At 40.4% G+C, this 26,930-nt stretch overlaps 1 protein-coding gene across 10 annotated transcripts in view; it reads left to right on the plus strand.

Moving 5' to 3' along the window:
* TBC1D1 (TBC1 domain family member 1) overlaps positions 1-26,930 on the plus strand; it is a 230,172-nt gene that overhangs the window by 2,118 nt on the left and 201,124 nt on the right. For all 10 annotated transcript variants that reach the window (XM_073805150.1, XM_073805147.1, XM_073805143.1 and 7 more), the window contains exon 2: positions 13,871-14,378. In XM_073805150.1, the coding sequence (XP_073661251.1) occupies positions 13,962-14,378 (417 nt within the window). In that variant the 5' untranslated portion in view covers positions 13,871-13,961. The remainder of the gene's footprint in view (positions 1-13,870; positions 14,379-26,930) is intronic.

Here is a 26,930-nt window from a genome sequence, read left to right on the forward strand (position 1 = left end):
AAGGGTGGCTCAAAGTAGTAAATGAAATAATCAAGCGATATTTAAGATAAATGCCTTCATGTGGATTTGTCCAGCCACTGGCAAGCCAGTAAAATGGGGGAAATGTTCATTGGTGTAGGTGTAAATTATTAGCATCAAAGTAAAGTTTTGTAAATGGAACTCTCCGCTTAGTCTACCTTTATCTTTCCCACTGAGAGCTCTGGAGATTTCTCCTTTCGCTATGGTAACATTTCTGGTTGGGTGTTAACCTTTTATCCCATGTGACATTGCTTGTCATAGTACCAGGTGGTTTGAGGAAGAAAAGGGCAACTCTGAAGAAATAATTCAGCTTGCCCCTCTTCCCTTATTACCAGCTGTTGACGGTCTCTGTGTCCCACTTCCCTAGGAGGCCACCTTCACCTGGGTGAAGTGGGGGGACCTGTGTTCGAATCCTGGTTCTGCCACTTGCTGCTAGTATGACCTTGGGCAAGTGAACTAATTTTTCTGTGCCAGCAACTTCCTTCTGGTCTCTCATCTTTGAACTGGAGCTGATAATGATCATAATAGTCCTTATTTGGATATGATCAGTAATGGTCCTTATTGGCCAGGGTTGTTGTGAGAGCTAAACCTGTTAACAGACTCACAGTTAGTGGTATTATGTGTTAACAGGTAATATTATTACTTTTAGGAGAATAACTTAAAGCAGCCATGCAGCAGGGAGGGTTAGACATAACCCCTAGAGGCCAACTGGGACCCCCCCAACCCCTTTATCCTGTGTAATACAGTAGAAAATACAAGAAGTGACAGTGGCATTCTAAAGGACTAGGCTTGAGTTAGCTCTGATTTATATGGGAAGGGAATCACTCAAAACTGCATTACTTTATGTGTCAAATTAGAGAGGCAAAGCCTAGTACTGGAGCATCCTTGATGATGTGAACGTTAGGAGCACTGACTCCAGGAGCTCTGCGTGATACTGAAGTAGCCGACGGCCCCAAAGATCTTTGGGACTTGTGGGCGGTTCCTGGGTGAGCAGCACACTGCTCTGATTGGGTGGGATTCTGTGCAGGAAATGGACAAACAGCTGAGCCAAGCCAGTGATCCCACTGCATGAGATTATTCAGGTGGCAGAATAATCCTGTTTGGCCTCATGCCTACTCTATCTAGGGTGAAGAAAAATTAAGTCATTGATTCTCAAGGGGAAATGAGTGGCCACTCGGGGTTCCCTGTCTATCCTGCAGGTCCCTGACAGCTAATCAGTACTGACTGGCTCCTAACCTGGCCTGGAGCTAGAAGCTTCCAACAGCCCTCCTTCATCCATCTATCTCGCCCTCCTGCCCTCCAACCAGCATTCTGAGGAGGTGAGAGGGGAGGCTGGAGCAGGGGCTGTGGTATGGTTAGCTACTGGGAAGTCCCCATCCTACTCTCTGTGGCTTGCTGGGAGGGAGTGGAGGGGGGCCTGGGAAGAGAGGGGATTCCCAATGGCGTCCAGCTAACTCCCACCATCACCTCTCTCGCTTCCTCCCACCCTTTCTTCACGTACCTCTCCCACGTTTATATTCTTGAAGGGAAGATGAGAGCAGCTTTCTATCCCCACACCATGCCGGGGACATGTGGTATTATACATTATGAAAATGAGATTCACCAGATTTTAGAGACAGAAGAAAACTTGAGGATGGTCTTGTTCCATTCTTCTATAAGAATAAACTTGAGATTTGGAAAAGTAACTTGTTTTCTCAACTTCACACTTGCAAGTGTCTTCGTAAGAAAACTGAGGTTCTTTGCAGCACGTGGTTGGTAGTCAGGGGCTTGGATTGTCCTAATTCTGTCACCAAACTTGGACAAGCCATTTGGCTTCTCCAGTTTCCTCATTTCCCTCACATATGAGGGAAATTTCTGAGTGGCTTGAAAGGACCTTTCTAGCTTTAAAATGTTGTGATTCTAGGTGTGTGCTTCCAGGGGTACTTAGCATAGCAGGACTCACTAACAGGGTTATTGGAACTGTTGTAATAAAAGAGTATCTTTGTGTTTTGAGTTCTACCATGTTTGTGGACTCTGGTGGGTAGGAGTTGTGTAGAACACAGATGGTCTCTGTAAGGGATAGGGCTTGTCCACAGATGACTCTACTATTGAGAACACGACTAGATGCTCACCAGAATAACAGGTCAGGGTATTTCTTTTTTCGTTTTCTTGAGGACATTACTTTTTAATGCATAGAATAATAACAGGTGGATCGTGATGATTTCATAATGATAATTTTGAATTAAGAAAAGGACAACTTATTTTATTTCTTCTGTGTAAAACATGTTACTTACGTTTACCATGTTCTAGTTAAGAATTTAAACAATGAAATGTAATTTATTTTTAAAATTCTGTTAAAATATAGTTAAAAAATCACACAGAGGGCTTCCCTGGTGGCGCAGTGGTTGAGAGTCCGCCTGCCGATGCAGGGGACACGGGTTCGTGCCCCGGTCGGGGAGGATCCCACATGCAGCGGAGTGGCTGGGCCCGTGAGCCATGGCCGCCACTGGGCTTGCGCGTCCGGAGCCTGTGAACCGCAACAGGAGAGGCCACAACAGTGAGAGGCCCCCGTACCGCAAAAAAAAAAAAAAAAAAAAATCACACACAGAGATAAATCTTATTTATTTGAAAACATTTTTTTATATGAATTATTTACCCATTTGTGCTGGGTACCTAAGTTTTCTACCCCCCAAGTTACAGCGAATTAGCGAAGAAGTAACTTTTTAAGAAGTGTGGCACTATCAGCTCTTCCTTCCCCTGAAGTCCCTAAATAATAAAATTTACTGTATTTTATAAGATTTCAGCTTTATTTTATTCAAGACCCCTATGGTAGTGTTCGGGAAATAATCGTTTGGGTGAAATAGGACAAGCACTTAGATTCTGTTCCTCTTCTTATGTTTTCCTTGTAGTCCCTCTTACCTGTCCATGGCACTGCCCTAGCCACGCAAATCTAGTAGAAATCAGTGAAGGCTGTCTCAGATCAGAGTATTTCTTACTGAGGTCTGAGACACAAGATGCTTCCTGGAATAAGTGGCTCTACCTGGGGCCTAAAGGATGGTCACAGATTGCGTGAAAATGATGTGGATTGAGATGGCTTAAAAACTAATCTGATGGTTTGTTAGGATTATTTGAATGGTTCTTCTGTTTCATGGAACTTTTGTTTTTCTTTCTGTAAATTTAATTTTATTTATTTTCTTTTTTAAAAATTTTATTATTATTTTTATTTTTGGCTGCATTGGGTCTTCATTGCTTTGCGTGGGCTTTCTCTAGTTGCTGTAAGCAACTACTCTTGGTTGCGGTACGCGAGGTTCTCACTGTGGTGGCTCCTCTTGTTGCAGAGCACGGGCTCTAGGTGCATGGGCTTCAGTAGTTGTGGCACGCAGGCTCAGGAGTTGTGGAGCACAGGCTTAGTTGCTCGGCGGCATGTGGGATCTTCCCGGACAAGGGCTCGAACCCGTGTCCCCTGCATTGGCAGACAGATTCTCAACCACTGCGCCACCAGGGAAGCCCTATTTATTTTCTTATACAGCAGGTTCTTATTAGTCATCCATTTTATACACATCAGTGTATACATGTCAATCCCAATCTCCCAATTCATCACAGCACCCCAACCCCCACCCCCTGCCACTTTCCCCCGCCTTGGTGTCCATACGTTTGTTCTTTATATCTGTGTCTCAATTTCTGCCCTGCAAACCGGTTCATCTGTACCATTTTTCTAGGTTCCACATATATGCGTTAATATACGATATTTATTTTTCTCTTTCTGACTTACTCCACTCTGTATGACAGTCTCTAGATCCATACACATCTCTACAAATGACCCAATTTCATTCCTTTTTATGGCTGAGTAATATTCCATTGTATGTATGTACCACTTCTTCTTTATCCATTCATCTGTCGATGGGCATTTAGGTTGCTTCCATGACCTGCCTATTGTAAATAGTGCTGCAGTGAACATTGGGGTGCATGTGTCTTTTTGAATTACGGTTTTCTCTGGGTATATGCCCAGTAGTGGATTGCTGGGTCATATGGTAATTCCACTTTTAGTTTTTTAAGGAACCTCCATACTGTTCTCTGTAGTGACTGTATCGATTTACATTCCCACCAACAGTGCAAGAGGGTTCCCTTTTCTCCACACCCTCTCCAGCATTTGTTGTTTGTAGATTTTCTGATGATGTCCATTCTAACAGGTGTGAGGTGGTACCTCATTGTAGTTTTGATTTGCATTTCTCTAATAATTACTGATTTTGAGCCGCTTTTCTTGTGCTTCTTGGCCATCTGTATGCCTGCTTGGGAGAAATGTCTGTTTAGGTCTTCTGCCCATTTTTTGGATTGGGTTGTTTGTTTTTTTAATATTGAGCTGCATGAGCTGTTTATATATTTTGGAAATTAATCCTTTGTCCGTTGATTCATTTGCAAATACTTTCTCCCATTCTGAGGGCTGTCTTTTTGTCTTGCTTGTAATTTCCTTTGCTTTGCAAAAGCTTTTAAGTTTCATTAGGTTCCATTTGTTGATTTTTGTTTTCATTTCCATTACTCTAGGAGGTGGATCAAAGAAGATCTTGCTGTGATTTTTGTCAAAGGGTGTTCTTCCTATGTTTTCCTCTAAGAGTTTTACAGTGTCCAGTCTTACATTTAGGTCTCTAATCCATTTTGAGTTTATTTTTGTGTATGGTGTTAGGGAGTGTTCTAATTTCATTCTTTTACATGTAGCTGTCCAGTTTTTCCAGCACCACTTATTGAAGAGACTGTCTGTTCTCCATTGTATATCCTTGCCTCCTTTGTCATAGATTAGTTGACCATAGGTGTGTGGGTTTATCTCTGGGCTTTCTATCCTGTTCCATTGATCTATATTTCTGTTTCTGTGCCAGTACCATACTGTCTTGATTACTGTAGCTTTGTAGTATAGCCTGAAGTCAGGGAGTCTGATTCCTCCAGCTCCGTTTTTTTCCCACAAGAGTGCTTTGGCTATTCAGGGTCTTTTGTTTCTCCATACACATTTTAAGATTTTTGTTCTAGTTCTGTAAAAAATGCCATTGGTAACTTGATGGGGATTGCATTGAATCTGTCGATTGCTTTGGGTAGTATAGTCATTTTCACAATATTGATTCTTCCAATCCATGAACATGGTATATCTCTACATCTGTTTGTATCATCTTTAATTTCTTTAATCAGTGTGTTATAGTTTTCTGCATACAGGTCTTTTGTCTCTCTAGGTAGGTTTATTCCTAGGTATTTTATTTTTTTTGTTGAGATGGTAAATGGGAGTGTTTCCTTAATTTCTCTTTCAGATTTTTCATTATTAGTATATAGGAATGCAAGAGATTTCTGTACATTAATTTTTTATCCTGCAACTTTACCAAATTCATTGATTAGCTCTTGTAGTTTTCTGGTGGCATCTTTAGGATTCTCTAGGTATAGTATCACACCATCTGGAAACAGGGACAGTTTTACTTCTTCTTTTCCAGTTTGTATTCCTTTTATTTCTTTGTCTTCTCTGATTGCCATGGCTAAGACTTCCAAAACTATGTTGAATAATAGTGGTGAGAGTGGACAGCCTTGTCGTGTTCCTGGTCTTAGTGGAAATGCTTTCAGTTTTTCACCATTGAGAATGATGTTTGCTGTGGGTTGTTTGTATATGGCCTTTATTATGTTGAGGTCAGTTCCCTCTATGCCCACTTTCTGGAGAGTTTTTATCATAAATGGGTGTTGAATTTTGTCAAAAGCTTTTTCTGCATCTATTGAGATGATCATGGTTTTTATTCTTCAATTTGCTAATACGGTGTATCACATTGATTGATTTGTGTATATTGAAGAATCCTTGCATCCCGGGGATAAATCCTGCTTGATCATGGTGTATGATCCTTTTAATGTGTTGTTGGATTCTGTTTGCTAGTATTTTGTTGAGAATTTTTGCATGTATATTCATCAGTGATATTGGTGTGTAATTTTCTTTATTTGTGATATCTTTTTCTGGTTTTGGGATCAGGGTGATGGTGGCCTCATAGAATGAGTTTTGGAGTGTTCCTTCCTCTGCAATTTTTTGAAAGAGTTTGAGAAGGTTGGGTGTTAGCTCTTCTCTAAATATTTGATAGAATTCACCTGTGAAACCATCTGGTCCTGGACTTTTGTTTGTTGGAAGATTTTTAATCAGAGTTTCAATTTCATTACTTCTGATTGGTCTGTTCATATTTTCCATTTCTTCCTGGTTCAGTCTTGGAAGTTTATACCTTTCTAAGAATTTGTCCATTTCTTCCAGGTTGTCCATTTTTTTGGCATAGAGCTGCTTATAGTAGTCTCTTAGGATGCTTTGTATTTCTGCAGTGTCTGTTGTAATTTCTCCTTTTTCATTTCTAATTTTATTGATAAATAAAATTAATTTAAAATTTTATTAAAAATAAAATCTTAATTAAAATTTTATTAAAATTAAAATTTTAATAAATAAAAATTATTTATTATAAAATAAAATTTTATTGGTTAATAAATGAATTTTATTGATTTGAATAAATCCCTCTTTTTCTTGATGAGTCTGGCTAATGGTTTATCAATTTTATCTTCTCAAAGAACCAGCTTTTAGTTTTATTGATCTTTGCTATTGTTTTCTTTGTTTCTGTTTCATTTATTTCTGCTCTGATCTTTATGATTTCTTTCCTTCTGCAAACTTTGGGGTTTGTTGTTATTCTTTCTGTAGTTCCTTTAGGTGTAAGGTTAGATTGTTTATTTGAGATTTTTCTTGTTTACTGAGGTAGGCTTGTATTGCTCTAAACTTCCCTCTTAGAACTGCTTTTGCTGCATCCCATAGGTTTTGGATCATTGTGTTTGCATTATCATTTGTCTCTACATAATTTTTTATTTCCTCTTTGATTTCTTCAGTGATCTCTTGGTTATTTAGTAACGTATTGTTTAGCGTCCATGTGTTTTGTGTTTTTTACGGTTTTCTCCCTGTAATTGATTTCTAATCTCATAGCGTTGTTGTTAAAAAAGATGCTTGATATGATTTCAATTTTCTTAAATTTACTAAGGCTTGATTTGTGACCCACGATGTGATCTATCCTAGATAATGTTCTGTGCGCACTTGAGAAGAAAGTGTAATCTGCTGTTTTTGGATGGAATGTCCTCTAAATATCAATTAAATCTATCTGGTCTATTGTGTCATTTAAAGCTTGTGTTTTCTTATTAACTTTCTGGCTGAATGATCTGTCCATTGGTGTACGTGAGGTGTTAATGTCCCCCACTATTATTGTGTTACTGTCGATTTCCTCTTTTATAGCTGTTAGCAGTTGCCTTATGTATTGAGGTGCTCCTATGTTGGATGCATATATATTTATAATTGTTATATCTTCTTCTTGGATTGATCCCTTGATCATTATGTAGTGTCCTTCTTTGTCTCTTGTGACAGTCTTTATTTTAATGTCTATTTTATCTGCTATGAGCATTGCTATTCCAGCTTTCTTTTGATTTCCATTTGCATGGAATATCTTTTTCCATCCCCTCACTTTCAGTATGTATGTGTCCCTAGGTCTGAAGTGGGTCTCTTATAGACAGCATATGTATGGGTCTTCTTTTTGTATTCATTTAGGAAGCCTGTATCTTTTGGTTGGAGGATTTAATCCATTCATGTTTAAGGTAATTATCGATATGTATGTTCCTATTACCATTTTCTTAATTGTTGTGGGTTTGTTTTTGTAGGTCCTTTTCTTCTATGTGTTTCCCACTCAGAGAAGTTCCTTTAGCATTTGTTGTAGAGCTGGTTTGGTGGTGCTGAATTCTCTTAGCTTTTGCTTGTCTGTAAAGCTTTTGATTTCTCTGTCAAATCTGAATGAGATCCTTGCTGGGTTGAGTAATCTTGGTTGTAGATTCTTCCCTTTCATCCCTTTAAATATGTCATGCCACTCCCTTCTGGCTTGTAGAGTTTCTGCTGAGAAATCAGCTGTTAACCTTATGGGAGTTCCCTTGTATGTTATCTGTCGTTTTTCCCTTGTTGCTTTCAATAATTTTTCTTTGTCTTTAATTTTTGCCAATTTGATTACTGTTTGTCTCGGTGTGTTTCTCCTTGGGTTTATCCTGCCTTGGACTCTCTGTGCTTCCTGGACTTTGGTGGCTATTTCCTTTCCCATGTTAGGGAAGTTTTCGACTGTAATCTCTTCAGATATTTTCTCTGGTCCTTTCTCTCTCTCTTCTCCTTCTGGGACCCCTATGATGCGAATGTTGTTGAGTTTTGTGTTGTCCCAGAGGTCTCTTAGGCTGTCTTCATTTCTTTTCATTCTTTTTTCTTTATTCTGTTCCACGTCAGTGAATTCCACCAATCTGTCTTCCAGGTCACTTATCTGTTCCTCTGCCTCAGTTATTCTGCTATGGATTCCTTCTGGTGTGTTTTTCATTTCAGTTATTGTATTGTTCATCTCTGTTTGTTTGTTCTTTAATTCTTGTAGCTGTTTTTTCTTTAATTATTTTAGGTCTTCGTTAAACATTTCTTTCATCTTTGCCTCCATTCTTTTTCCGAGGTGCTGGGTCATCTTCACTATCATTATTCTGAATTCTTTTTCTGGAAGGTTGCCTATCTCCACTTCATTTAGTTGTTTTTCTGGGGTTTTATCTTGTTCCTTCATCTGGTACATAGCCCTCTGCCTTTTCATCTTGTCTATCTTTCTGTGAATGTGGTTTTTGTTCCACAGGCTGCAGGATCGTAGTTCTTCTTGCTTCTGCTGTCTGCCCTCTGGTGGATGAGGCTATCTAAGAGGCTTGTGCAAGTTTCCTGATGGGAGGGACTGGTGGTGGGTAGAACTGGGTGTTGCTCTGGTGGGCAGAGCTCAGTAAAACGTTAATCCACTTGTCTGCTAATGGCTGGGGCTGAGTGTCCTCCCTGTTGGTTGTTTGGCCTGAGGCGACCCAACACTGGAGCCTACCCAGGCTCTTTGGTGAGGCTAATGACAGACTCTGGGAGGGCTCACGCCAAGAAGTACTTCCCAGAACTTCTGCTGCCAGTGTCCTTGTCCTCACGGTGAGAAACAGCCACCCCCCACGTCTGCAGGAGACCCTCCGATACCAGCAGGTAGGTCTTGTTCAGTCTCCTATGGGCTCACCACTCCTTCCCCTGGGTCCCAATGCACATACTACTTTGTGTGTGCCCTCCATTTCCCCCAGTCCTGTCGAAGTCCTGCAATCAAATCCTGCTAGCCTTCAAAGTCTGATTCTCTACGAATTCCTTCTCCCGTTTCCGGACCCCCAGGTTGGGAAGCCTGACATGGGGCTCAGAACCTTCACTCCAGTGGGTGGACTTCTGTGGTATAAGTGTTCTCCAGTTTGTGAGTCACCCACCCAGCAGTTATGGGATTTGATTTTATTGTGGTTGTGCCCCTCCTGCCATCTCATTGTGGCTTCTCTTTTGTCTTTTGATGTGGGGTATCTTTTTTGGTGAGTTCCAGTGTCTTCCTGTCGATGATTGTTCAGCAGTTAGTTGTGATTCCGGTGCTCTCACAAGAGGGAGTGAAAGCACGTCCTTCTACTCTGCCGTCTTGCTATCTAATCCTCATGGAACTTTTTATTGAACAGTAAATAATTACCTAGTCTAAGTTACCATGAATCTTATGTCAGCAGAATCTGAATTGTTTATAAATAATTATGACTATGTCTGAAGTAGAACTTACTATTTGATAGTTTATTAACTGTGTTAATGTCCAATCTATTTTTTACAAAGAAACTATGATGTGCTCCAGCCGGTTGAAAAGTGAAAACTCAAGACATCCAAATAGTTTTGTCAGTGAAATGGCAGAACTAATTTGATGACTGATTATTTACCAAATGATTCAAACAATTAAACTGTGTAATTTTTTTTGCATTATGCATATATTCCCTTACAAGAAAACAAAGTAATTCTGCTACGCTTGTTGCCATGATATTAATAACTGCCTCATCTACACTAATTGATAGCCCTTGGGTCTATCCTTTGTAATAATTCTAGTACTGCTTTAAACATGTCTTGGGATTACCAGCTGTCAACAGTTAGGACTTAAAACAGATTCAGTTATAGGAGTGGAAGCTGAGCCAGACATTTAATGCCACTTTCACGTGTAGGTGAGAGAAAAAAAAGGAGAGAGAGATCATTATTTATGGGGTTATATGAACTTCAAGTCTGTTTTCATCATCAAGAGAAACTGTACTTTAAAGGAAAAGAGACAGGGAATACACTTTCATGAAATACTTTAGCACTCTAAATAAAATATGGGTTTATTTCTGAACTTTTGAACATTTAAAGTTAAAAAATTAGCCCTTAACTATGTTCAAATTATATTATAAAAATTAATTCTTAGGATATATGCATATATATCACACACAAAAACATAGAGTAAAAAGAATAGACTTCAGTTCTAGTTCAGAAAAGGTTTAGAATTTGAATACCGGTTTTAGAGACCCCAAACCTTATGAGTTTAAGAAGCTTACAGACTTGTTGAGGGAAACCTATTCAAACTTTTAAAAGTAAATATGATGATAGGTACAGAGTGCAGCAGGACATGGTGATGGATGCCCTAAATCACCTCGGAAGGAAGAGGTGATAGTTGCTTGAACTAGGGCTTGTATATGAGTTGGGATTAGGTTAGAGGACAAGAGTGGGAGTCATTGGGAGAGTCTTCTTGGGTCTATCATGACTCTATTTTGTGAGCAGAGGCACTGACTACTTTGTTCTGGACTACCTTTTCAATTTTTTTTTTTTTTTTTTTCCAACAGCAGCAGCCATGGAAGAGAGAAATAGTCTCTCTCTCTGGAGGACACTCCAGAATTGAAGGACAGACATGCTTACTCCCCACTGTAAAATATTCAGTCCCCCGAAACTCAGGTGCCTTTCCTGTAACCCACTGTGGATACAGGTGTCACCTTGCCTGTGGGGACTGAGGGTCAGGGAACCAGCAGAAATGCTGCCTCTGTGGCTACTGCTATTGCTCTGAGTAATAAATGGTCCCTTGTCTCTGACCTGGCAGTCTCATGTCTTCTACCAGGAGGCTAACTTGTGGCAGCCTAACTTGGTGGCAGCCTGACTTGTTAGCTTGCAAGTAGGGTAAATTCTCAGGCCCTCTACAGTTGGTGACAGGCATTGTGTTCCTCGGAGAGAGAACAGTATGCACTGCAGCACAGAGGTGTGAGAAATCATATCTCATATGGGGAACTGTGCCTATTTACCTATCTTCAGAGCCAAAAAGTGCATGAAGGAGGGCATTTTAGGGGAGAACATGCAGTTGCAGATATGGACAGGACCAGATTCTGAAGAGATCCTAAATGCCTTGTAGAGGAGTTTGGACTTTACGGGGGCTGTGATTAAGGAATTTTAGCAGAGGAGTGGCGTGATCCATTTTATGGGTTAGTTGAATTACTCTAGGAAATATGTGAAGGCTGGATTGAAGATGGGGGTACCTTTTCTCCAGCTGAGAAAAGATAAGATATATTTAGATGTGAAGTCAGTTTAGAAGTAGTGATACGGTGAAGAAGGGATCTGAATGACTATCTTAGTCTGTTCAGGCTGCTGTCACAGAACATCACAGACTGGGTAGTTTCCAACAACAGAAACTTATTTCTCACGTTCTGGAGGATGGGAAGGTCAAGGTCAAGGTGCTGGTGGATTCAGTATCTGGTGATGACTGGCTTCCTGGTTCATAGACTGCTGTCTTTTCCCTGTGTCCTCACATGGTAGAAGGGGAAAGAGAGTTCTCTGGGTCTCTTATAAGGGCACTAATCCTATTCATATGGGTTCACCTCCCAAAGGCTCCACCTCCAAACACTATCACAATGGGGGTTAGGATTTCAACATATGAATGGAGGGAGGATGGACACAAACATTCAGTCTACAGCTGTGACTCCTTGGCTTTTGACTGGGCCAATAAAATAAATTGTGATGCTGTTGCAGACCTGTAGCTTATGGGAAGGAAGAGAAGTTCTGGAAAGGAGGGAGGTGAGACTGAATTAGTTTTAAAACAGCTAAATTGAGGCTGAGGTGCTATCTGGGTAGGATATCCAGATAGAAATACTTAATAGACTATCCTGATCTGGAACTCAGGAAGGAGACAAACATATGGGAATCATCAGGGTTTATGTGGTAGATGCATTCTTGTGCAGCATTCAGGAGGACAGGTTGAGAATCAGGTGCAAACTCAAATCACCTGTGATAAGCGACTCATGCTCTCTGGACCTCAGTTTCCTAAGTGGTAAAAATGGCAATAATAGTAGTCTCTAACTGAGACCAAGGTGAGAGATGAAGGTTGTTATAAAAGTGAAATGAGAACACTTGCAAAGTGCCTGGTACCTAATGAAAGTAAGCTGTTATCAGTGGCAGCAGGAGTGTTAGAATGTGGTCACTGACATCAAGAGATTAGGTGAAATTGTCCAAAGGATGCAGGTGGAATGAGGGGGGTAGGATGGACTCAAGCAGGGGCGAAAAGCCATTAAGGAGCTGAAAAGAAGCAACCAGAGAGGTAAGAGGAGAACCAGGAGAGTTTCAAGCAGGATGGAGTGGTCAACATTGAGAAATTCGTCAGAAGGGACAAGGCAGCTAAGGACTAAAAGTCCCCCTTTGAAGTTCACAACCAGAGGATGTGGGCGACCCCAATGGGAGCAATTGTGGGGGCTCTTCATTACTTCTGGCTGCAATCTAGATTGTGGATGGGCAGGAGGGAGTGGAGACAGCAAGTGTAGACTTTACCTTGGAGACAGTTGTATAGGGAAAGAGGAGTTGAGGCCGGGGGAGGTTTGAGGTCAAGGGAAAATATCTTGTTTTTTGGATGGGAGAGAGACTTCATTCACTCTCTTAAAATATCTATTGAGCCTATTCTGAGTCAGGCTCTGTGGGTGAATAAGATGCAGTCTCTGTCTTCATAGAATTTCTTCTTAGTGTGTGTATATATGATCAGGGAATACATGAGAGAATGAAGGTCCAGGGAGCAAATGAGTAACGAATAGAGCTTGAGATCCTGTAGACAACTCAGCTTTGGACAAAAGGGTTTTGTCATCCAATGGAGCAGGAGGGTGTTAAGATACGTCAAATGTGGTTTTTGAAAATCACCCATAGAGAAGGAAAAATTTCCCACTGAGTGAGTTTGGGTCGTAGTACAGGAAACACCCTCTATTGATGAGGAGATGCAAGGTGTTGGGGTGCTTGTAGTACGTGAATGAAACAAAATATTTATGATGGTGTTCAGAACATGATAGTTGCCAAGTACACGTTACTGGAATTTGAATTGGTGATTCAGAACCTCTGGGCTACATCAGGGAGAGCCTTTTTTTTTTTTGGCCGCGGCTGTGTGGCGTGTGGGATCTTAGTTCCCCGACCAGGGGTGGAACCCGTGCCCTCTGCGTTGGGAGTTCAGAGTCTTAACCACTGGACCGCAAGGGAAGTCAGGAAGAGCGTTTTAAAGCTTCAGTGGTATCATAAGTGATAAGGTCAGTTGTTGAAAACTGGACTGGTTCAATAGACGGTGATGATAGAGAGCTGATATATTTTTCTTGTAAGATTACTTTCTTGGGGGAAGCCACCAGTACTGAATTTGATCATCTTAAAAAATTCCTTGAAAGTATGTTAAATAATGCAGCAGGGTTTAAAGCCGTCCAAGCAGCATTATATTGTTTTCTATGGTGCTGGCCTTTGTTGGCTCTGTGAGGCTTATGTTTAACCGGAGTCTTCCCGGTGGGATCTTTGTAACCCGTAGTGAGCGTGACAGTTACGGCATTTTCAGGTTTCATATGTAATACGATTTCAAGAAAGCTCTTTCTAGGCAGAGCAGCGTATGTGAACTAATATCTATTTCTTCCTCTATTTGGGCTTCAGCCTCTTAAGCTCTGAAATGCTGCGACTTCATTAAATTCTAATGCCTCTGTTTTTCTCCTGCAGGATTCTGCATCAGAAGCATGTAAAATAGATTGTTTGGTCTAAACTAGAAAACAGTGGCAATGTTTTGCTGAGTTTCCAGACCTTTCCCAACATGGAACCAATAACCTTCACAGCAAGGAAACATCCGTTTCCTAGCGAGGTCTCGGTGGAATTTAGCCTCCAGCTGGTGGGCTTCTTACCCGTGCATTCTCTGACCACCATGCCCATGCTGCCTTGGGTCGTGGCAGAGGTGCGAAGGCTCAGCGGGCAGTCCTCCACAAAGGAGTCTGGTACCAAGCAAGTCCACCTTTGTGTTTCGCCCTCCGGACTGAGATGTGAGCCTGAGCCAGGAAGAAGCCAACAATGGGATCCACTGATCTGTTCCAGCATCTTCGAGTGTAAGCCTCAGCGAGTTCACAGACTGATTCATAACAGTCACGACCCAAGTTATTTTGCTTGTCTGATTAAAGACGATGCAGCCAGTCAGCAGAGTATCTGCTATGTGTTCAAAGCCGATGGTCAAACAAAAGTAAGTGGAGGTGGGGATCAAAAAGATGAAGGTGTGGCCGGATAGTTTTTGTGGTACAGGATCAGAACATTTATTTTAAGATACTGGAATTAATAAGGAGTTAATGCTTTAGTTATACATAGATTATTTCACTGGATTTTTGGTTCATGGGGATAGTTCTTTATAGTCTTGAAGAACATTTGATAATAGGTATTAAAATGAGAAGTTTATGAGTTCAAAAATTCAACAGAGAAATCTTTCTAAGCGTATACATAAGAGCTGAACTATTAGGATTCAGATCATTTAAGATGTGTGTTCTAAAGCAGTGCTTCGCAAACAGAGATGTGCCTATGAAGGACCTGGGGATCTTGTTAAAATGCAAAATCTGATTCAGTGGGTCTGGGATGGACCTTGAGAGTCTGCATTTCTAACAAGCCTCCAGGTGACGCGGGTGCTGCTCCTTTGAAGGTTGCACTTGGAGTAGCAAAGTTCTAGATCAGCGAGCTCCACATTTTTGATCTTGTTAACAAAAATATATTTATTTATAAGCTGTAGAAGAGTATTATTAGGCAGTTTCCCAAGGTATCATATTCACTTAGGCAGAGACCATTGGTAAAAAATAGTGGATGTGGATCTAAGTTTTGATACTTTCAGGTTTTTTGTTTTTTTGGTATTTTTTGGCTAACTTCATGTCTGATCTGACCAGCTTGTTGTTATATGTTATGATACGGGTGAGAAAGATATTATATGAGAAATGGTAAAAAACAATATCGCCAACTGTACTATTTTCCCATTTATTTGTGCTTGTATTGTTGCTAGCATTTTTTGCAGTTCTGTGCAGGACTCATTCAAAGCCACCTGGCCGTTTTGTGAGGGTTACTTTAGATACAATTGAAAATATAATCGCGACAGCCACTTTCTCAGTTCGGCCCATGTAAACTGGCTACAGAAAGCAAGCAAGCAGGTGAGGGCCTTGCTGCTCACCCCACAAGCTGAGGAATGCCCATGCTAGGCCTTGAGTGCCTCGCCGGCCTGTGTGGCCGTCTGCCCCACGCACTGGAGCAGACTCTGAGGATGCTAATGCCAATCCTTGTGGTAAATGTCAGTGAATAGAAAGAGAAATGCTAATGTGTTCTCCCTGCACCCCACTGGGTTTTTTTTTTTGCATACCCTCCATGATGCACGAACCTCATTTGGAAATTAATGTTCTTCGTGACTAAGTGGATTTGTGGAGACTCACTTTTGTTTGTTCTTTCCTTGGTTCTCTCACTCATTCAGATTGTTGCTCCAGGTACTGGGTGGGAGGATGTACTACAGGCTAGAAGGGAGACAGAAGGGCAGCAGGTAAATACCACGTGGTCTGTGGACAGGGCGTGATGGGAAGACGGAGAATGGGGCTAAACACACTGGAGTGTAAGGAAGGCTTTTTGAAATAATGGCTCATCTGGAGCTAAAAACCACTATTTTATGCACAGAATAGGGTATCTTCTTAATAAAAAGCATTCGATTTATTGATCATGCATCTCAGGTGGGACAGCGTCCCGGTTCAGAGGGACTAACTTCCGGGATTCTAGTCCTATCTGCCACCTGTAAACTAGGTGGCCTCAGGCAACACTGAGCCTGTTTCCTTATCTGTAAAATGGGGATAATTATAGTCTCTATCTTGTAGAGTTGCTGGGAGGACTAAATGAACTAGAATGGAACCTAAAACTAGTAAGCATTTATGGCTATAAAAATTTTTCACTAAAGAAAGTTTTACCAGAAGCAGATTACATGCTAATTTCACTTCTAGTCTTAAGTAAAAAGAAAAAGAGACCAAGATGAGCGTCTTCAGCTCTCAGGATGAGATCCTGGTCATCCTTGAGCAACATTTTTATAAACTAGACACTTAAAAAACTGCATAAGTAAATTTAATGGTTGCTCTTATTTGGGTAAATTCCAGAATGAAAATTAGAGGACTGAACAGCCCGTACTCCGTGCCAGCTCTATAGAAGGACTGGGTTTCCTTGGGGGGAGTTTTTGCATGGAATAGTTGTTCAACACTTTACACTTTTGACTCTTGCCCAAAATCTTTTATAGCCATCTGAGAACAGGCTTCTAGCCAGTTATTCAGCTACCTGACAGGAGGAGAGATTTATAACTAAATTCTGGAACTGGGGCTTCGAGTCGTGCTGAAAGTAAAGAATTGGCCTTCCTCTGTGTTCCAAAAAGCCACGGTAGAAATATGAATCTGTTCTTAAGTTATTTTTGGCTTGCTTACAGTTTTTACAAACAAATTGTCAGTACTCAGAGTAATAAATTACTGTCATCCTGCTGGTTTTATAAAAGAGTAGTTTGTAACATAAGCATCTCAGTCAGTGATCCTCCTGTTGTCGGAAACTGAATGGTAAACCAAATTGGCCCCGATTCTAGCTGACATGATATCCTTTATGCTCTTGGGACATCCTGGCACGGTATCTCATAGCAGATTATCTGCTATAGGAGCATGTTAACCTATGTCATCATTTCTCCTATTTGTAGCATTTGCTCAGTGAAATAATTCTGTAGATTATGGCCTCTTCTAAATAAATGAAGTCAGTATCCACCTGTATTTGCCAGAAAAGATATATGCATTTACTGCCAGGGTCATAAGCACAAAACTACTGTGTGAGAGGAAACCCTTTGAGCAGCATATAAATTAACTTATTGCAGAAGGTCTAGGGAGAAGAGACACGAAAAGGAATAGTTTTTTGTTTTGTTTTGTTTTGGGGTTTTTTTTTGCGGTACGCGGACCTCTCACTGCCGTGGCCTCTCCCGCTGCGGAGCACAGGCTCTGGACGTGCAGGCTCAGTGGCCACGGCTCACGGGCCCAGCTGCTCCGTGGCATGTGGGATCTTCCCGGACCGGGGCACGAACCCGTGTCCCCTGCATCGGCAGGCGGACTCCCAACCACCGTGCCACCAGGGAAGCCCCCAGGAATAGTTTGATAAGCACAACATGAGACTCTGTTTCCCATTGTATGTTCCATAGAATATGCTCAAGGTGTTCCACACAGAAAGGCTTCCATGATCAAAATATATTAGGGAAGCATCTCAAACTTTTTGATCTGAAGACCCTTTTCACTCTAAAAAAGTATCGAGTATCCCAAAGAGTTTCATGTGGGTTATATCTATTAATACTTTTATATTAGAAATTAAAACTGAAAAATTATAAAGGTTTTAATTTATTGAAAAACAAAATGAGCCCCATATATGTAAGCCTAAACAATATTTTTTTGTGAAAAATAATTGTATTTTCCCAAAAATTTAGTGATAAGAGTGGCATAGTTTTACTTTTTGTTTGTTTGGTTTTTTGCAAATCTCTTTCATGTCTGGATCAATAGTCAGCTATTCATTCTCAGCTGCTTCTCCACTCATTCTTTTGTGATATGTTGTTTTGGTTGAGCATATGAAGAAAACTTGGCCTCACACAGATTTGTAGTAGGAAAAAGGAGAAATATTTTATAACCTTTTTAGAAAATTGTGGATATTTTTCTTTAATACTATACCAAAACTTGACAAATGGTAGTTTCTTAAAGTTTTGTGGCAATATGACATCTGAGAGCGTATCAAAGCCCTTTTTGCACTTTGTGCTGTCTTGTGCTTTAATGAATCTTTTAAGCATGAATGATTCTGTAACATCATGCATTGATTATTTGGAAAATATTGGTTCACTGAGTTGTACAGACCACAGTCTGAGAACTGCTGTATTAGGGAAACACTGTACTTTCTATTGCACTCTTGAATTGTACATTAGTTCATTAAATCCCCAAGTTTATTGGACCATAGATTACATTTTCTCATAACTTCCAAGAACATCCCTCAGCACGCATGTGAACAACAGTGGCATAAGTTTGTGGGTTGAAGTTTAGTTTTGAGTTAGGGTCTGTGGCAGGAAATGAAAACATCCACTCTGGGAAACATATGGATGCATGGGTGACCCTGACTAGGTCTATACCCCATCACATGGCAAAGAAATCAAGAGTTCCTCCTGGACTCAGCCCTAGAAAAAGTGTGAAGTCTTAGAAAATTATCTCAAGATTCTTTCCTTCTCCAGTTCTTCAGCTTTGTCTCTTCTAAGAAGAACATCAGATTTGCCACTCCCTTGAGTATTACTGTAGATCACTCAGAAGAGTATTTACATTTTACTCCTTTTTTGAATCTACAAAGTAAAAAGCTCTGCTTCCTTTAAGAGACTTTCCAGCAATGAGTTGCAGGCAGCAGAAGTGTTGGGCTGAGGTTTCTGACATTGTATGTTGCTGTCTTATGCCAATAAAAGGAAAGAATGGATTCTGAATGGAGAATGGCAAGGATTATTGAGCTGGTAATAAGTGGAGGAGAAGTGTAGGCTGGTGTTCAGTGGGCAGTACGAGGGACCCGGCGTAAGGCAGAAATTGGGTGTGTGGAACTAGTTTTGCTATAAGTGCCCATTCTTCTTCAGCTGACTTATCGTACCTATAACCTGTCCTGGCTCTTCAAACACTGTTCCTGACTTTAGTCAGATCTGATCTTCTGGATCTGGTGTCCAGTCTGGGCATAGCGCAGGGGTTTCATAGCTGTGATGGGATTGGTGTCATTAATGCAACAGTGCTCACGGGCTTCCCCTTCTGCACCCTCCCTAAGAGCATCTTGGATTTGTTAGAATCTTTTTTTTTTTGCGGTACGCGGGCCTCTCACTGCCGTGGCCTCTGCCGTTGCGGAGCGCAAGCTCCGGACGCGCAGGCTCAGCGGCCATGGCTCACGGGCCCAGCTGCTCCACGGCATGTGGGATCCTCCCGGACCGGGGCACGAACCCGCGTCCCCTGCACTGGAAGGCAGACTCTCAACCACTGCGCCACCAGGGAAGCCCTAGAATCTTGTTAGATTCTTTCCTCCTTCTCCCAAGGAGGAAGTGTTATCTCTTGCTGGGACATAATAAGGTACTAAATCCTTAGAAATTAGGAGGAGGGAAAAGTGTGGCCAAGGGGCTTGGGTTGGGGGTTAGAGGATCTGGAGTAACTGCATGGGAGGTAGACTTCTAGAAGAGGACTTTACTAAATGTTACTTAGGAAGATGTGTCTGAGAGAATGTCAATGTCCTTTGAAAGAATGGGTTTCCTTTTCCATGAGTTTTGACAACGAAACTTCATTTCTTTTTTTTTTTTTCATCTTTATTAGAGTATAATTGCTTTACAACGGTGTGTTAGTTTCTGCTTTATAACAAAGTGAATCAGTTATACATATACATATGTTCCCATGTCTCTTCCCTCTTGCGTCTCCCTCCCTCCCACCCTCCCTATCCCACCCCTCTAGGTGGTCACAAAGCACCGAGCTGATCTCCCTGTGCTATGCGGCTGCTTCCCACTAGCTATCTACCTTACGTTTGGTAGTGTATATATGTCCATGCCTCTCTCTCGCTTTGTCACAGCTCACCCTTCCCCCTCCCCATAGCCTCAAGTCCATTCTCCAGTAGTTCTGTGTCTTTATTCCCGTCTTACCCCTAGGTTTTTCATGACATTTTTTTTTTCTTAAATGCCATATATATGTGTTAGCATACGGTATTTGTCTTTCTCTTTCTGACTTACTTCACTCTGTATGACAGACTCTAGGTCTATCAACCTCATTACAAATAGCTCAATTTCGTTTCTTTTTATGGCTGAGTAATATTCCATTGTATATATGTGCCACATCTTCTTTATCGATTCATCCAATGACGGACACTTAGGTTGTTTCCATCTCTGGGCTATTGTAAATAGAGCTGCAATGAACATTTTGGTGCATGACTCTTTTTGAATTATGGTTTTCTCAGGGTATAAGCCCAGTAGAGAGATTGCTGGGTCATATGGTAGTTCTATTTGTAGTTTTTTAAGGAACCTCCATACTGCTCTCAATAGTGGCTGTACCAATTCACATTCCCACCAGCAGTGCAAGAGTGTTCCCTTTTCTCCACACCCTCTCCAGCATTTATTGTTTCTAGATTTTTTGATGATGGCCATTCTGACCAGTGTGAGATGGTATCTCATTGTAGTTTTGATTTTCATTTCTCTAATGATTAATGATGTTGAGCATTCTTTCATATGTTTGTTGGCAGTCTGTATATCTTCTTTGGAGAAATGTCTATTTAGGTCTTCTGCCCATTTTTGGATTGGGTTGTTTCTTTTTTTGTTATTGAGCTGCATGAGCTGCTTGTAAATTTTGGAAATTAATCCTTTGTCAGTTGCTTCATTTGCAAATATTTTCTCCCATTCTGAGGGTTGTCTTTTGGTCTTGTTTATGGTTTCCTTTGCTGTGCAAAAGCTTTGAAGTTTCATTAAGTCCCATTTGTTTATTTTTGTTTTTATTTCCATTTCTCTAGGAGGTGGGTCAAAAAGGATCTTGCTGTGATTTATGCAATAGAGTGTTCTGTCTATGTTTTCCTCTAAGAGTTTGATAGTTTCTGGCCTTACATTTAAGTCTTTAATCCATTTTGTGCTTCTTTTTGTGTATGGTGTTAGGGAGTGATCTAATCTCATACTTTTACATGTACCTGTCCAATTTTTCCAGCACCACTTATTGAAGAGGCTGTTCCTTCTCCACTGTACATTCCTGCCTCCTTTATCAAAGATAAGGTGACCATGTGTGCGTGGGTTTATCTCTGGGCTTTCTATCCTGTTCCATTGATCTATCTCTCTGTTTTTGTGCCAGTACCATACTGTCTTGATTACTGTAGCATTGTAATATCGTCTGAAGTCAGGGAGCCTGATTCCTCCAGCTCCATTTTTCATTCTCAAGATTGCTTTGGCTATTCGGGGTCTTTTGTGTTTCCATACAAACTGTGAAATTTTTTGTTCTAGTTCTGTGAAAAATGTCAGTGGTAGTTTGATAGGGATTGCATTGAATCTGTAGATTGCTTTGGGTAGTAGAGTCATTTTCACAATTTTGATTCTTCCAATCCAAGAACACGGTAAATCTCTCCATCTGTTTTTATCATCTTTAATTTCTTTCATCAGTGTCTTATAATTTTCTGCATACAGGTCTTTTGTCTCCCTAGGTAGTTTTATTCCTAGATATTTTATTCTTTTTGTTGCAATGGTAAATGGGAGTGTTTTCTTGATTTCACTTTCATTTTTTTCATCATTAGTGTATAGGAATGCCAGAGATTTCTGTGCATTAATTTTGTATCCTGCTACTTTACCAAATTCATTGATTAGCTCTAGTAGTTTTCTGGTAGCATCTTTAGGATTCTCTATGTATAGTATCATGTCATCTGCAAACAGTGACAGCTTTACTTCTTCTTTTCCGATTTGGATTCCGTTTATTTCCTTTTCTTCTCTGATTGTAGTAGCTAAAACTTCCAAAACTATGTTGAATAAGAGTGGTGGGAGTGGGCAACCCTGTCTTGTTCCTGATTTTAGTGGAAATGCTTTCAGTTTTTCACCATTGAGGACAATGTTTTCTGGGGGTTTGTCATATATGGCCTTTATTATGTTGAGGAAAGCTCCCTCTATGCCTACTTTCTGCAGGGTTTTTATCATAAATGGGTGTTGAATTTTGTCAAAAGCTTTCTCTGCATCTATTGAGATGATCATATGGGTTTTCTCCTTCAATTTGTTAATATGGTGTATCACGTTGATTGATTTGCATATATTGAAGAATCCTTGCATTCCTGGAATAAACCCCACTTGATCATGGTGTATGATCCTTTTCATGTGCTGTTGGATTCTGTTTGCTAGTATTTTGTTGAGGATTTTTACATCTATGTTCATCAGTGATATGAGCCTGTAGTTTTCTTTCTTTGTGACGTCCTTGTGTGGTTTTTGTATCAGGGTGATGGTGGCCTCATAGAATGAGTTTGGGAGTGTTCCTCCCTCTGCTATATTTTGGAAGAATTTGAGAAGGATAGGTGTTAGTGGTTCTCTAAATGTTGATAGAATTCGCCTGTGAAGCCATCTGGTCCTGGGCTTTTGCTTGTTGGAAGATTTTTAATCACAGTTTCAATTTCAGTGCTTGTGATTGGTCTGTTCATATTTTCTATTTCTTCCTGATTCAGTCTTGGCAGGTTGTGCCTTTCTAAGAATTTGTCCATTTCTTCCAGGTTGTCCATTTTATTGGCATAGAGTTGCTTGTAGTAATCTCTCATGATCTTTTGTATTTCTGCAGTGTCAGTTGGTACTTCTCCTTTTTCATTTCTAATTCTATTGATTTGAGTCTTCTCCCTTTTTTTCTTGATGAGTCTGGCTAATGGTTTATCAATTTTGTTTATCTTCTCAAAAAAACAGCTTTTAGTTTTACTGATCTTTGCTATCGTTTCTTCATTTCTTTTTCATTTATTTCTGATCTTATTTTTATGATTTCTTTCCTTCTGTTAATGTTGGGGTTTTTTTGTTCTTCTTTCTCTACTTGCTTTAGGTGCAAGGTTAGGTTGTTTATTTGAGATGTTTCCTGTTTCTTAAGGTAGGATTGTATTGCTATAAACTTCCCTCTTAGAACTGCTTTTGCTGCATCCCATACGTTTTGGGTCGTCGTGTCTCCATTGTCTTTTGTTTCTAGGTATATTTTGATTTCCTCTTTCTTCAGTGATCACTTCGTTATTAAGTAGTGTATTGTTTAGCCTCCATGTGTTTGTATTTTTTTACAGATCTTTTCCTGTAATTGATACCTAGTCTCATAGCGTTGTGGTCGGAAAAGATACCTGATATAATTTCAATTTTCTTAAATTTACCAAGGCTTGATTTGTGACCCAAGATATGATCTATCCTGGAGAATGTTCCATGAGCACTTGAGAAAAATGTGTATTCTGTTGTTTTTGGATGGAATGTCCTATAAATATCAATTAAGTCCATCTTGTTTAATGTATCATTTAAAGCTTGTGTTTCCTTATTTATTTTCATTTTGGATGATCTGTCCATTGGTGAAAGTGGGGTGTTAAAGTCCCCTACTATGAATGTGTTACTGTCGATTTCCCCTTTTATGGCTGTTAGTATTTGCCTTAAGTATTGAGGTGCTCCTATGTTGGGTGCATAAATATTTACAATTGTTATATCTTCTTCTTGGATCGATCCCTTGATCATTATGTAGTGTCCTTCTTTGTCTCTTCTAATAGTCTTTATTTTAAAGTCTATTTTGTCTGATATGAATGTTGCTACTCCAGCTTCCTTTTGATTTCCATTTGCATGGAACATCTTTTTCCATCCCGTCATTTTCAGTCTGTATGTGTCTCTACGTCTGAAGTGGGTCTCTTGTAGACAGCATATATATGGGTCATATTTTTGTATCCATTCAGCCAATCTGTGTCTTTTGGTGGGAGCACCATTTACATTTAAGGTAATTATCGATATGTATGTTCCTATTCCCATTTTCTTAATTGTTTTGGGTTCGTTATTGTAGGTCTTTCCTTCTCTTGTGTTTCTTGCCTAGAGAAGTTCCTTTAGCAGTTGTTGTAAAGCTGGTTTGGTGGTGCTGAATTCTCTCAGCTTTTGCTTGTCTGTAAAGGTTTTAATTTCTCCATCAAATCTGAATGAGATCCTTGCTGGGTAGAGTAATCTTGGTTGCAGGTTTTTCTCCTTCATCACTTTAAATATGTCCTGCCAGTCCCTTCTGGCTTGCAGAGTTTCTGCTGAAAGATCAGCTGTTAACCTTATGGGGATGCCCTTGTGTGTTATTTGTTGTTTTTCCCTTGCTGCTTTTAATATGTTTTCTTTGTATTTAATTTTTGACAGTTTGATTAATATGTGTCTTGGCGTATTTCTCCTTGGATGTATCCTGTATGGGACTCTCTGTGCTTCCTGGACTTGATTAACTACTTCCTTTCCCATATTAGGGAAGTTTTCAACTATAATCTCTTCAAATATTTTCTCAGTCCCCTCTGTTTCTCTTCTTCTCCTGGAACCCCTATAATTCAAATGTTGGTGTGTTTAATGTTGTCCCAGAGGTCTCTGAGACTGTCCTCAGTTCTTTTCATTCTTTTTTCTTTATTCTGTTCTGCGGTAATTATTTCCACTATTGTATCTTCCAGGTCATTTATCCGTTCTTCTGCCTCAGTTATTCTGCTAGTGATCCTATCTAGAGTATTTTTAATTTCGTTTATTGTGTTATTCATCGTTGCTTGTTTCATCTTTAGTTCTTCTAGGTCCTTGTTAACTGTTTCTTGCATTTTGTCTATTCTATTTCCAAGATTTTGGATCATCTTTACTATCATTATTCTGAATTCTTTTTCAGGTAGACTGCCTATTTCCTCTTCATTTGTTAGGTGTGGTGGGTTTTTATCTTGCTCCTTCATCTACTGTGTGTTTTTCTGTCTTCTCATTTTGCTTATCTTACTGTGTTTGGGGTCTCCTTTTTGCAGGCTGCAGGTTCGTAGTTCCCGTTGTTTTTGGTGTCTGTCCCCAGTGGCTAAAGTCGGTTCAGTGGGTTGTGTAGGCTTCCAGGTGGAGGGGACTAGTGCCTGTGCTCTGGTGGATGAGGCTGGATCTTGTCTTTCTGGTGGGCAGGTCCACGTCTGGTGGTGTGTTTTGGGGTGTCTGTGGACTTATTATGATTTTAGGCAGCCTCTCTGCTAATGGGTGGGGTTGTGTTCCTGTCTTGCTAGTTGTTTGGCATAGGGTGTCCAGCACTGTAGCTTGCTGGTCGTTGAGTGAAGCTGGGTGCTGGTGTTGAGATGAGATCTCTGGGAGATTTTTTCCGTTTGATATTATGTGGAGCTGGGAGGTCTCTTGTGGACCAGTGTCTTGAAGTTGGCTCTCCCACCTCAGAGGCACAGTACTGACTCCTGGCTGCAGCACCAAGAGCCTTTCATCCACATGGTCATGTGCCTGTAGGTAAGAGGCCTCAGTTCCTTGCCACATGGATCTCTCCTTAGGGCTGCTTGAGTGTCCTCATGATGTGGCAGCTGGCTTACCCCAGGATGAGTGATCTGGCCTGCGGTCCCCAGGAGTGTTGCGGCGGCCGCCGGGGCCCCTCCAGAGCCGGTAGCCTCAGTGAGGCTGCCCTCCCCTCAGGCTCCGGGGCAGTTCCGTGACGGCAGAGGGAAGAGACTCCGAGCTGGGAGTTCTAGCTCTGCCGAAACTTCATTTCTTGAGGATGATCTATATCTGAGACTGAACTCTGTGGGCTCCCATTACTGCTAATTTTAAGAGTACTTAACTATTTATAGACTTAATTTAAGATCAATAAAGGTTTCCTTTTGAAATTTTCAGTAAAGAACCAGTGTATTCTCTCATGAGGCCCTGTAAGCACACTGTCTTTCTCAGTGACTTATGGACAGCGACCTCACCTAGACTCTCTGGATTCGTTGTGTTGCATATCAGTTGAAAAGGTGGTCTGAAGTTGTTTTCCTTTGATTAGCAGGATTAATACTTAAGTCCCCTATATTAAAAGCCCAAGTTGCTTTGGCTGAGTTTTATGATTTAATTAACAATTAAAAAAAATTTTGTTTTTGATCGTAGCTTTGTTTCAGTTGCATTTTACCCATTACTCATTGATCTTAATAATTCCCCATGTGCTTGGAATTTTAAGTTAAGGACTTAAAATATGCACCACTTATTTATGGATTTTCAGTAGAGGCTGGCTTCGGTGGCATCTCTTGCTTGGCTGTTATATTTGCCAGCTCGTTACTTTCTTTGTTGGAGCGAAGATTGAAATTATAACATTGAGCTGGAGCGTTTTGTTCCTGAGGGTGATTATCCTGAAGGTCATAGAATTATTTTGCAGCTCTTCCTATCTAGTGCCCTTTCTGTATTGAGTCTTCATTTCTAAATATCAGACAATAGTCTTTCTTTGCCACTCAGGGAATGGTTCTGAGAAGGCTTTGTGGCATATGTTTTGGAGGATTTTTTAATCGATGTTAAAATTGCCACTGGGCATCTTTAATCCATTCTGGTTGTTATGTAAGGTTTCCTTTGGGGGCCCACTCGGCGACTGTGACTCAGTGCATGGTTGCACAGAGCAGTGTATCCATGTCAGTCCATCAGCACTTGACCGTCTGTCACACTAGACAGAAGTCGGTTGCTGGGTGCAGAGATTGGTAGGGATTCTTTTTCATCTATAAAAAGAATGTCCTGAACTGCATGAACTCCGAAGTATTTGTTGGAAGGTTTGGGTCCATGACACAGGACTGATTATGTAATTTATTTTTGATTTTGAAAAAGGAGTATGAGGGTTTCAGAAGCATCTACCTTGTGATAAGTGCTTAGATAATTTTTTAGAAGTCTTCATTTTCAATGCATATCACTTTCTATAGCTTTGCATTTTTCACCAAATGCTTTGCATTTGATAATTATTTTTATAATATAAATCTGTTCCTAAGAATAGACTTTACAAGTATCTTGAACCTAAAGTTGACTTGTGTCTTAAAAGGATTTATTTATAGCCTAGACCTCCACTGTCCAGTACAATAATTAGTCTGAATTGAGATGTACTGTGTCAAAACAGTGGATTTCAAAGACTTGGTTGGAAAAAAGGAATGTAAAAATATCTTAATAATTTTCTATATTGGTTACATGTTGAAATTATAATATTTTCTATATATTGGGTTAAATCAAATATAATACTAAAATTAATTTCACCTTTCTGAATGTGCCTACAAGAAAATTTAAAATTAC

Source organism: Tursiops truncatus, chromosome 5 (assembly GCF_011762595.2).
Source record: "Tursiops truncatus isolate mTurTru1 chromosome 5, mTurTru1.mat.Y, whole genome shotgun sequence".
NCBI classification, from domain to species: domain Eukaryota; kingdom Metazoa; phylum Chordata; class Mammalia; order Artiodactyla; family Delphinidae; genus Tursiops; species Tursiops truncatus.